Source organism: Terrapene carolina, unplaced genomic scaffold, assembly GCF_002925995.2.
Source record: "Terrapene carolina triunguis isolate 2854851 unplaced genomic scaffold, T_m_triunguis-2.0 Scaffold131, whole genome shotgun sequence".
NCBI lineage: Eukaryota > Metazoa > Chordata > Testudines > Emydidae > Terrapene > Terrapene triunguis.
In genome coordinates, this window is record NW_020664482.1 from 365,810 (window position 1) to 377,788 (window position 11,979).

An 11,979-nucleotide genomic window follows, 5' to 3' on the forward strand; every position below is an offset into this window, starting at 1 on the left:
CGCGCAGAATTTTTTGGCACAGAATTCCCCCAGGAGTACCAACTATCTATATTTCTAATGATCGAATCCCCCATTACTATTAACTGCTTCCTCCTAATAACTGGGGTTCCTTCCCCAAGAGAGGTATCCTCAGTGCAGGAGGCTACCATGACATCATCTGGAAGAAGGGTTACACTCAGATGACCTGTTCAGGGTTTCCTTCCCAAACATAAGAGCCAGTTATTTTCTTTAAATCAAAGGTCCGATTCTTAAAAGGTGGACGCTGAACATATTCCATGGCCAGGGATTATGTGCAACATTACTGTGCGCAGGGGCTTCAGGGCCCCAGAGTCCCACTGCTGGGTACTTGACCCTTTGAGCCAGGCACTGCATTGCAGGCAGACCGCTGGAGGGCACCGTGAGCAGCACAGTGTCTCTGGAAGGGACTCACTCACCAGCATTGAGGAGTGAGGGGATGGCTGCACAGCGAATCAGGTCCTCCAACAGCAAGCACTGACGGGCAATGAGAATGGCAACAAAGGTGGCCAAGGAGTCATGGAAGGATAAGTCGCTCACCTGGGAGACAGAAGAGCAGCCAGTGACCATGTCAGTCTCTGCTTCACCCCCTCCAGTTAACACCATATGGGCCTGACTGGGAGCAGGGGGAAGGGCAAGCCCAGCAACTCCATGACCAACCCAGCAAAACCCTACATAAGGGCAGCTCCAATACCAAAAGACAGTTCTCCATCTCCCGCCCATGACATCCCTCTCCCTCTGCCATTCCCATCTCCAGCCCCTTGGGGACACTCCCCATGTCCCGTTCCATCTCCGCCCTGCCCCCTCCAAAGCACCCCCCTCTCCTCAGCCCTGTTATTTAAGCTTTTGCACTTACGTCAACATTGCAGAGGAGGTCGTTGAAGCCACAAGTCCCGTTGTTGGAGGAGCAGCACAAAGCCTTGAGCACGCCCAGCCACTCGGCACTCAGGGACTTGCAGTAACCAGTCAGCTCAGCACATAGGATAGCTATGTCATTGACTCTGTAGAGAGGAGCCATGCGGTCACGAACAGCACTCAACAGCCTAGCCCTTCCCCTCATTCCTAAAGCAGAGCCAGGCTTTGGAGAAGGGGGGGAATTGCTGTATCATTATTTTCTTTTTAAACTTTTTATTAAGGCAAAATTACAATAAAACATTAACATACTACATTGTACATTACTTATTCTGGCTAAAGATCCTGGCTCGATATCTGAAGAGCCCTCCTCCTCTGAGTACGCTACAAAGGGTGACCAAATTTCAAAATACCTATTGTTTTTTGGGTGCTTCTCTTGTGTACTTATGTGATAAAAAAAGTCTGTATTTTACTATCCCATAACTCCATAGGAGAAGGGGTCACATTTCTCTAGTAACGTGCAATACAAAGTGTAGCTGCTGACAATGAAAAATAACGTAATTTGTTGGTCTATTTAAAATGTAGATCCTTTGCTGGAGCATTAAACAAGCAGGTTAGGGAAACTCTTAAAAGGTTGCATTTTATTTCTGTATTATTAGGAAAAATGTGTGACTCAGTTTAGCCATTCACTTTGTATTGTGATCTACTACGACTGAAGGAGTTATTCCCCTGTCCCAGAGGAGAAATTAAGAGATAAGTGCTGGTCATCCAGATAAGACTGGGTTGGTGTGTGTGACAGATATGACGGTTTGGAAACATGGAATATTCAGACTCTTTTACTGAGATGTGACAGATTCTATGGACACCTAGAATATTCAATCACTATTGCATCAACTTTATTAATGTTGTATATAGCTTTATGGGCTGGTTAGTTCTTGAATTCCTGACTCAGTCATAGAATCATAGAAATGTGGGACTGGACTAGATGATCTGTCCCTTCCAGTCCTATATTTCTAGGACAGGTCATCTAGTCCAGCCCCAGCACTAAGGCAGGATCGAGTATTATTTAGACCATTCCTGGCAGGTGTTTGTCTAAGCGGCTCTTAAAAACCTTTATTAATGGAGATTCCACAACCTCCCTAGGCAATTTGTTCCAGTGCTTAACCACCTTTAGTTAGGAAAGTTTTTCCTAATGACTAACCTAAATCTCCCTTGTCTCAATTTAAGCCCATTATATCTTGCCCTGTCCTCAGTGGTTGAGAACAATTTACCACCCTCCTCTTTATAATCACTTTTGACATACTTGAAGACTTATGTCCCCCCTTCTCAGTCTTCTCTTCTCTAAACTAAACAAATCCAATTGTTTTCAATCTTTCCTCATAGGCCGTGTCATAAACATACAGCTAAGGGTAGCATAACATCCCTCCTTTACCTGTAAGGAGTTAAGAAGCTCAAATAACCCGGTTGGATTAGCCTTGGGGGAGGGAGGAGGCAGGCCATTTTCCAGACTTTTAAACATCTTGGTTGCTCTCCTCTGGACTTTCTCCAATTTGCCCACATCTTTCCCCAACCAAGTGTGGTGCCCAGAACTGGATACAACACTCCAGTGGAGGCCTTATCAGTGCTGAGTAGAGTGGAAGAATTACTTCTCGTGTCTGGCTTACAACATGCCTGCTAATACATCCCAAAATGATGTTTGGTTTTGTTGCAACAGTATTACACTGTTGACTCATATTTAGTTTGAGAGCCACAAGTGCAGTACTTTGCATTTGTCCTTATTTAATTTCATCCTATCTATTTCTGATCATTTCTCCAATTTGTCAAGCTCATTTTGAATTCTAATCCTGTCCTTTAAAGCACTTGGAAGCCATACCCACCACCCAGCTTGGTATTATCCATAAACTTTATAAGTATCAGAGGGATAGTCGTGTTAGTCTGGATCTGTAAAAAGCGACAAAGAGTCCTGTGGCACCTTATAGACTAACAGACCTATTGGAGCATAAGCTTTCGTGGGTGAATACCCATTTCGTCAGACGCAGTGGGTATTCACCCACGAAAGCTTAAACTTTATAAGTGTGCTCTCTACACCATTATCCAAATAATTTATGAAGATATTGAATAGAGCCAGAACCACAACGGATCATTGTGGGGCCTCACTTGATATGCTCTTCCAGCTTGACTATGAACCACTGATAACTACTCTCTGGGAATAGTTTTCCAACCAGTTGTGCATCCACCTTTAGGTTCATCTAGACTATATTTACCTAGTTTGTTTGTGAGAAGATCGTGTGAGACAGTATCAAAAGCCTCACTAAAGTCAATAGGGAAGCTAAAGGGTTTCCTGCATTAACTAAAGTCACTTGGTAGAGAGGGCAGTTATTAACAGTTATTTACACAAATCCTTACTGCAGGTAAAAAGTTTGTGGAAGTTTCACCCCTGGAAAATAACACGGACTGGTCTGACCTGGTTCAATAGGCCTAGCTGACAAAGAAATTGTCTGTATAAAGTGACTGCCATGACCTAGAGAGAGATCACTTACGCTTGATACAAGAACTGACCCAAAACTGTGACCAAGAGAGATAGGCCCTGCAGAGGGCCTGAAGTACTTTAATCCTGTCAGGGTCTCCAGGTGGCAAATGGGTGACAGCTGGTGAGCCAGATGTGTATATAGGCTGTTTGTTGTTTTTAAAGATAAATAGTACTTTGCTTTATGAAAGCTGCCTGGTTACTGGTTAAACCTGTCACTGCCCCTGAGAGAACAGGGCTGCAGGTGCTGAACTAAAGTCAGATCTGCTGAGATAATCACAGTGAATTGCAGGAGCTTGCAGTCTAAGTCCACAGTCTGGAAGAAGTGGATCGCAGGTTCCCGTCCAAGAAAAGTGATGGCTAGAGGCCCGAGACCGAACTGGGCGTGCCCTCAAAGAGTCAAAAACAACAAGGAGTCCAGTGGCACCTGAAAGACTAACAGATTTATTTGGGCAAAACCGGACTCCTTGTCATATTTGTTGATACAGACTAACACGGCTACCCCCTCATACTCAAAGAGTCAGAGGTGCAGTTAATTCCAGAACTGTTGTGACAGTCTGAATAAACTCTGAAGGACCATTAACATACAAATGGAGTTGCATCAGACAGGCACAATGGAAGACCAACAACTGGATATTAACTTTTAAGAACTAGCAGCCAAGGGAAGCAGAACGTATGGAACATGCATAACAGCAACTTGAAACAAAGAACGGAGGTATCAGCATACAGCGCTAAGACCTCTGCTGCGCAGTGCAGAGGAGAGACTGGAATCCTAGACACTTCCAGGCCAGAGAGGCAGGTAATGCTGCCAGCATGGACAAGCGTATAAGTTGGCTTTTCCACTTTAACCAAAGGACCCTAAAATACCATATTCCAGCTGACTAATATGTGCTGGCTTGTTCTGTGTCTCTGCAAAACATCTGATGGTTGTGTGGCTCCTGAGAGCAGCATATCTCCAACAGGGGCCTAAACTAATTTGGACCCGATAGAGGAGCCCTGATGAGAAACGTGTGCTGAAGCCAGTAACCCAGGCTCAGGGTAGCAGGTAGTGGAGGCCTAGGACTAAAGGGGTAACCTCCCAAAGAGGCTGTATGAATGTCAGAGTTATAGTATGCCCTGTGGACACATGACAAGTGGCTACTGGTTCCCTCATCCTCAGATTGTATCTTGCTGCCCCCTCGAGGAGCACAGACACTCCTTCTCCCTACACAAGTGGAGCCACCTGAGAGGGGGTCTCAATAGCCCCAGCCCTGCGCCTCACCGGTCTGGGTCATGATGTCCCACACACACGTGCATGAGTGCATTGCACACAAAGCTGTAGCGGTTGGCCGGGTTGTCGTTGAGGCTCTTGCCCAAGTTAGTGTAGGTGAAGTTGTGTGCGGATGGATTCTCGATGGTGTCGATCATGAACTCGGGCTCCCACAGCATGTTAGAATCAGAGGGCTCCACATTGCAGTAGATTGTGTTCTTCACCTTGGAGCAGAAGTCACTGGCAGGGACAGGAAGGGGAGGTTAGGCACTTCTGCAAACATGCTTCCCACTGCCTTTCACAAGCAATGCCGAGGCCCAGGGTAAGAGCCTTCTGCTCCCTCTCCCAGACCTCCCCTGCATCCTCTGCAGTGCAGAGAGCTCCAGCTTTTACATGAAGGCTTAAGGGGCTCATTCAAAGAAGTTCCTCCATGAAGAGCCATGCCTGTTCCTTGTTGGGGAAGCCCCTGGAAAATACCAGAGGGGGTTCAGTGACCTAGCTTGGGGCTGCCACTTCCTCTTGCTCTCAGTGCAGCTCCTGGAAGTGCTCACCAGTCAGCAGCTCAGCCTGCAGGCACCGCAGTAACAGAGATGGCCCCAGGCAACTACCATTCTCCCTGTGTGCTCAGCTAGACCTGAGGCAGGGAACCCCCACCGTATGTCCATGAGGAAAGAACACTAGCTGGTGGGGAACAGTGTGTGCAAGATCACAAGCAAAGCTGAGGCCATGGTCCTTCTGAGGGCAGTGCCCATTGCCTCCAACCTGCCTCAAACTCACCTAAAGAGCTCCCCAAATTTACTCTTGAGGTGACTGCAGGAGGTGTATAGGTCGTAGAGGTAGGCCAGGATACAGCGCTCTGCTGAGGAGCCATCGGAGCGGTTCATGCCATGTTTCACCACCCCACACAGACTGTAAAGAGACAAGAAATGCTGCAGCAGCTTGAAAGGAAACCTGAAGGAGCATGGCATCAGACACAGGCAGCATCCACCCACTTGAGGGTAGAGCCCCAGACATGGAGACAATGCCCTCGGAGAACAGATCCCTCCCCACGCCCACCCCTCCATGGGACAAAGCTCCAGGCACAGAGACAACACCTCCTAGGAGGACAGACCCCTGTCCCCCCAACCCACCTGGGACAAAGCCCAGAGATGAGGCTTCCCCTGCCCAAGAGGGGCACAAGGCTCCCTTACCCTTCGAAGACCTGGGCCATCTGGTCTTGGTTCAGGATAAGGCAGGAGTGGTAGTGCCGCAGCACAGCCACGATGCACAGGCACAGGCTGGTGGTGTAGCTGCCAACTAGGTCGGAAGATTTCAACAGCAGCTCTGCTTCCACCACGCTCAGCTCGTTCAGCAACTGCACCCAATGACATAAAAACCCTTCAACAATCCAGACAACTCCACTGCTACAAACCCTGTCGTTGGGGCACCAGTCAGAGGGAGCCTGCTGGCTAGGCACCAATGCATTCAGGAGCCTGAAATCCAGGCGAAGCCTGCCATCCAGGCCCCAGTCAGTTCAGGGGGTCTGCCAGCATTGGGGTGCCTACCAGAAGAAGCCTGCCGGTTGGACACAAGTGTGGGCAGGCTGGCTTCCTAGATATAGCTCTGACCTTTCACTACCAGGACCTGTTCAAAATCCCACTTAGCTCATCCACTAACTGGAGTGTAACAGTTTCAGTTATGCCTCCAACTGTAGCAAATTTTCTAAAATATCATCTGGCCTAGTCTGCCACAACCACTAACACAGCTTGTATTGCACGGTGGCAGGACCTTCTGAGGGAGGAAACCACCCTTGTTGTTGGAAGGGCTGCCATGAAAAAAAAAAAAAACGCTCTCGCTCAAGAAAGGCATCACTGCAGCTCAGGGACAAGAACAGTAGCAAGGTCCATTCCAAACAATCCTGAAACCTTTGGAAAAATGACCCTCAAAACCAGAGCCCCAGAGGAGGACTACAGCTTTGTGCCACACACAAGCATACCTCATGGCCACTCCCGCCATGGAACACCAGAGAGTCTAAGGCCAGAAAACACCATTATGATCATCCAGCAAGACCCAGGCCAGAGACCCTCACTCAGAGATTCCTACATCCAACCCAATAACCTGTGGTTGAGCAAGAGCAGATCCTTCAGAAACACACTTAGTCTGGATTTAATGTAGATAAACCCCACTCCGGTGAAGCACATCAGACCCCAGGGCTCACCTGGATAGCAAAGTCAATGAGACCACTGATGTTGAGCGAATACTCCATCAGGTCAAAGATGAACTGCACGTGCTGCACCAGAGGCAGATGGTATGACATCCCTAAGGCAAAGCTGGTGATCTGTTCCAAGACATTGCGAGATACCTGCAGGCAGAGAGAGAGGCACAAGGGGGTATCAGCCCCTTGCAAAGCTCCACTTGTCAGATCCAAATTACTCTCCCACTGTCTCCTCTGGAGGCTGCTTTCCATGCTGCAGTGGGGCACATACAGCCAGGGCCCAGATTGGAGACTTCTCATTCCGGAACCCCATACCTGAGAGGTGACCTGGTGCTGATCAAAGTGAGAAAGGTGCTGGAATTTAGCAAAGATATCCTCAGCTGTTGGGAATGCCTCTGGCTTGCTCCTCTTCCTCTTCTGGCCTTCCTCTCCACCTGCCAAAAGCAAGAAATACAGGGAGCCATTACCAGACTACCTTCTTTGGGGCACAGAGCCACCCTACAGACAGCCACATGCATCTTCCAATTCCTCAGCAGGGAGCACGGGTCCACCCAACTGCAGGCAGAATAACCACTGGAACAATTTACCAAGAGTCACGGTGGATTCTCCATCACGGGTAATTTTTAAATCAAGATCGCATGTTTTTCTAAAAGCTCTGCTCTAGGAATTCTTTTGGGGCAGTTCCATGGCCTGTTACACAGGAAGTCAGACTACATGATCACAGTGGTTCATTCCGGCCTTGGAATCTATGACTATGAACCAGGGAGCCTCACGTTCCCCCCATTAGGGCAAAGGGTCTTGGGCCAACTCATAAACTGTAAGGCCTGCTCTAGAAGGCATCAAATTAAACTCCGAGACATGGGAATCCCTAGTTAAGAGTGATGGTCAGGGATGGTGAAGTATCTAATCCATCCCAAATGAGTTAGCTATTCTCTCCAGGGCTCTGACCAGTCGCAGTCTAACTGCCCCAATGTAGGGGCTTCCCTTGGGAGACTAGCCACTCTCACCGGGACTCAGCCTCAAAATCCCTCAGCTTGGTTTCAAGAGCATCTCATCTCTCCTTTAAAAGAGCATCCTCAACTTAAAAACACTGGTGTCTGCTGTTGTCACAAGGCACCTCTAAGAAGCCCTAGACTGACAGAGATTACAGAAAAGTGGAACAGACCAAATCTCCACCTGGTGTAAATCAATGTTGTTCCATTGGCTTCAGTGCAGCTGTCCTAGTTAACATTTTTCATCGGGTTTCCTGTGTGACAGCACACTGTGTCTAGTCAGTGTCACTGCTTCCCTTGCCCACTCAGTTGCCCCTGTGTGCAGGTCTCCCAAGGGACCCAACCAGCTGGAAAGGAACACCTTCCTGGGGCAGGGCGGGCCCAGGCTGCACTAACCTGTCTCTGCTGTGCTCTTCCTGTTTAACACCTTCAGAATGTCTTTGGTTATCTTCTTGATGGTATGTCGGGCATCATCTCGCTGTTTCCCAACCCCAAACAGAACCACCAGCCGCTGGTTACATTCATGACTGCATGACTCTTCCTGGGAGCCAAAGGGAGACAACCGCATTAGCTGCTTTCAGGCTAGATGCCAATCATCTCATCACACAAGGGTCTCTAAGAGGAGAGGGAAGGTGCAGCTGGGAGATGACCCTGGGGAATGGAGAAGCAAAAAGCCACCCCAGGCACCCACTCAAAGACAAACTGCCCCCAGCATTCAAGGCACGCATGACCATGCTCCTTTCCCTTTCAGTGCTCAAGCTGCAAGGCGTCAGGCGTCCCATGCTTGGGTGGAGCAGCAGCAAGGAACTGTGCAGGTCTCATGATGGGAGGGTGGCGTGAGCCCAGGTCTGATACCTGGGTGAGAGGGGTAGGGGAAGGTAGGCACAGTTCTCATACCTGAGGGATAGGAAAGTGCGTGGCATACTGGATGTGCCGGGGCTGGTCGTACAGGGATGCTAGTGTTCCTTCTGCAGCCTTTTCCTTTAGCAGAGGCTTTGCTTCCTTCTCAGGGTCTGGTTTCTCAGGGGAAGGGCTGGCCTTAGACTCACAGTGCATTGGAGGAGAGAACATCTAGGGAGAGAAGACAAGATTGCTGTGGTACGTGGCCACACATCAATGGTACTGAAAGCAGCTCACAAGGCTATTCCAGCCCACAGCTGATAAGGAGGGCAAAGCATGGGGACAGCACCCACCCCTCAGGACACTGCTCCCAGCCCAGGTACCAGATCCCCCTCCCCAATCTGCACATGAGTACAGCTTCCTGGTACACCTTGGACTGAGAACAAGCAACAGAAAGTTAGGAATTAGAGGCTATGATTCTGATGACAACGCTCCACAAGAGCCAAGATAAAGGCAAAAGGCCCCCTGGGGGGCAGTGCAGCCCCAGACACCACAGGTGTCCACCACACATCTTGAAAGATACAAATGGCTGGAAAAAAGAAATTTCCCGGCGGTTTCAACAGCGATCATTCTTAGCTCTTACTGCGCATCTTCACTCGAAGTGCTCTGCAAACATGAATGAGTGACTCCCACAACAAGCTAAGAAACACACAAACTAAGGCAGAGAGGTCAGGTGACTTGCCCAAGGCTGCAGAGTCACTGGACCACATCTCTTCTCCCAGGTAAGCAAGAGTCTCAATGTCACCATCCTTTCCCCACTTTCACCCTCCATACCCTGCACTGCCTCTCAGTAATGTCCCTCTCACCTCCTGCTCCCTCACCATTCCAAGTGACAAGCAGCTCCTGGGGTGGTGTCAACCCTACAAAGGAGGAAATTCATGGAATGGCACACCTGGTTACACAGCTGGATCCTAGCCTGCCTACATGCTCTGTACCACTCGACTCAAGAGCATTCACAGGCAAGTTGTGTCTACCATACCGCCCCAACCAGCCACAAGACACGAGCCCTTTTGGCCAGGCCCTTCAATTCCATAGAGGACAGAAGGCACACAGCAGCAAGTTGATGCACCTCCACATTGGCAAGGTGCCCAGAAAAGCACACCTGAGCTACTCACCGAGCACCAGGTAGGAGAGGAAAACAGGAACGTACCGAGAAATCAGTCTTCTCCATGTCATCAAACAGCACGCTGGAGCTATGATCAATATCCATGGACTCCGAGAGGCCGGTGTCCTGGGGCCATAAACAAGGGGCAGCTGTTAATTCTCCACACTGCACTAGGAAACGCGTACACCTCAGAGTTTCCCCACGGCATTGTCCAGCCTACAACCCAGGCAGAATGAGCCCCCCTCTAGCAGTGCCTGTGCCAGCCACTGTTAATGCCCCTTTGGTTTTCAAATCCTAGTAGCTTATTACATGCTATCTTATTAGAGCTGGGCTGCACGGCATGAGCGATAGAATCATGGCTCGAGAGCCTTTTCCATGCCACAGGCCCCTTTCAGCAGCTCAGAATTTAACCCTTCACCTTCAGGCTGAAGTTTTATAGGATTAGCCTTGGGGGAGGGAGGAGGCAGGTGGCAAGTGCAGGTACTTTGCAGGGGATGAGTCCGGGACGTAAGGACAATCAGGAAGGAGCACTTGGGAAGGGGCCATGAGAGCTGGTGCTCCTTACCTCCAGCTTGATGCCACTGTTGCCCATCCCCTCCTTTCGGTCATGCTCCTCGGCGGGGTCATCGAAGGGCGAGGGAGGGCGGGGCCCATGCGAGTCCATGGCCAGGTCGCCCCGGGAGATGAGTGTGCACATATAGATGTTGTGAGAGAAGACGTCATGCCGGATCAGCTCACAGAACAGCAGCACCAGGTTGAAGAACTCCACCTTCTCACTTTCATTCGCTGGGTCCGCTGGAGGCACAGCAACAGCACATGAAGGAGCAGGTAGCGCTGCCCGAGTCCTCCCTCCAGCACTGCTCTGAGCAACACTGGCCACCTGCCCGATATCTAACCCAGGGATGTCCTTTGGCAGGGCTCGAGGAAGAGTTTTCTAGAGGCCCCTCAACCACCCGGCAGGATTCAAGGCAGGGCTAGGAAACCGCAGTGGGGATCAAGGCCAGAGCACACAGCTGGCAGAGGCAGCAACTAAATGCTTGGGCTCCTCTCCAGCTGGTCTCAGCAGCAGTTACATTTCCTCATCCCTTCCCAATGTCTTGCCCTCCGGGCTGCATCCCCTCCTCTCCAGAGTCCAAGTGAGACTGTTGGGTGTGTCCCGGGCTCAAGGAAGAGGGAAGGCTGGACATTAGCGAGTTCTCGTTACGTACTTAGCACAGGAGCCTGAGTGTCGAGGAACTGCATGAGGACGTCCTGGAAGACAGGCGTGCTGGCTGCTGAGAGGGAACCTGAGGAGATGGAGCCTTTCTCATCCACAACTTCAGAGTCCCCACATCTCTGGAGAGAGAGACAGGAGTACAGGCTGCTGCCAGGAGGAGAAACTCAGTGTCCCCCACTCCCAAAGACAGACATTGTCTTTGTAGAGAGAACCTCCCCCCATAGGAGAAAGCCAGTCCCCGAAACCTTCCCATAATCCACTATGCACAGCCTCTGAGGAGACCTAGTGCTTCTGTATCTGTGCTCCAGAGAACCCGAGAGACACACAGAGTAGTCCCATACAGTGGGGAGGTCTCTGGCCTACTATGGGTCAAAGTAAATGTTCATGCCAAAGGCACTAGCACCAAGGGGCCTTTGGCATCCAGTACTCAGCTAGCAGGCTTCCGCCCATCAGTTCTGGAGACACCACCTCACTACACAGTTATGGGAGAGCTCTTCTTTGGAGAAGGTCACCCTTGCTTTAACCCCAGCGACCAACCCAGTAACTACTGTTCTCTTTCCAACTATTAGCTGCTGTTCAAAGACTTCCAGGGTCCATCAGGGACAAGGACTCACCTCGGCCTCTATCTCCGCTTGCCGCTTTTCCAGCAGTTTAGCCACAACCATAGCCCTGTGGCGGCCGGAGCGCTTACAGCTCACAGCCCACTCACACAGCAAGGCCACCACTGCGTCATCATCTGGGGAGATCTGTCAGAACACAGGCATGATGGTAAAGCACTGAACCACAGGTTAGAGTTCAACCGCTCCTGTGGGCACAGGCAGTCAGGACACAAAGGAAGGTGATCAGCAGGAAGCCAACCAGCCTGAAATCTGCTCTACTCCTTGTGACGTTATTGACATAAACTGGGACCATATAGATCATTGTTGCAA

General features: G+C 50.1%; 1 protein-coding gene across 1 annotated transcript in view; it reads right to left on the reverse strand.

Annotated features, from left to right (window-relative positions):
* MED12 (mediator complex subunit 12) overlaps nt 1-11,979 on the reverse strand; it is a 67,854-nt gene that overhangs the window by 46,752 nt on the left and 9,123 nt on the right. Inside the window, exons 10-23 of the mRNA XM_029911866.1 lie at nt 11,665-11,796; nt 11,043-11,169; nt 10,400-10,629; nt 9,880-9,960; nt 8,727-8,900; nt 8,226-8,370; nt 7,153-7,271; nt 6,841-6,984; nt 5,834-5,997; nt 5,421-5,552; nt 4,656-4,883; nt 872-1,016; nt 431-555; nt 303-385 (exon numbers count right to left, since the gene is read on the reverse strand). Coding sequence (XP_029767726.1) covers nt 303-385; nt 431-555; nt 872-1,016; nt 4,656-4,883; nt 5,421-5,552; nt 5,834-5,997; nt 6,841-6,984; nt 7,153-7,271; nt 8,226-8,370; nt 8,727-8,900; nt 9,880-9,960; nt 10,400-10,629; nt 11,043-11,169; nt 11,665-11,796 — 2,029 coding nt within the window. The remainder of the gene's footprint in view (nt 1-302; nt 386-430; nt 556-871; nt 1,017-4,655; nt 4,884-5,420; nt 5,553-5,833; nt 5,998-6,840; nt 6,985-7,152; nt 7,272-8,225; nt 8,371-8,726; nt 8,901-9,879; nt 9,961-10,399; nt 10,630-11,042; nt 11,170-11,664; nt 11,797-11,979) is intronic.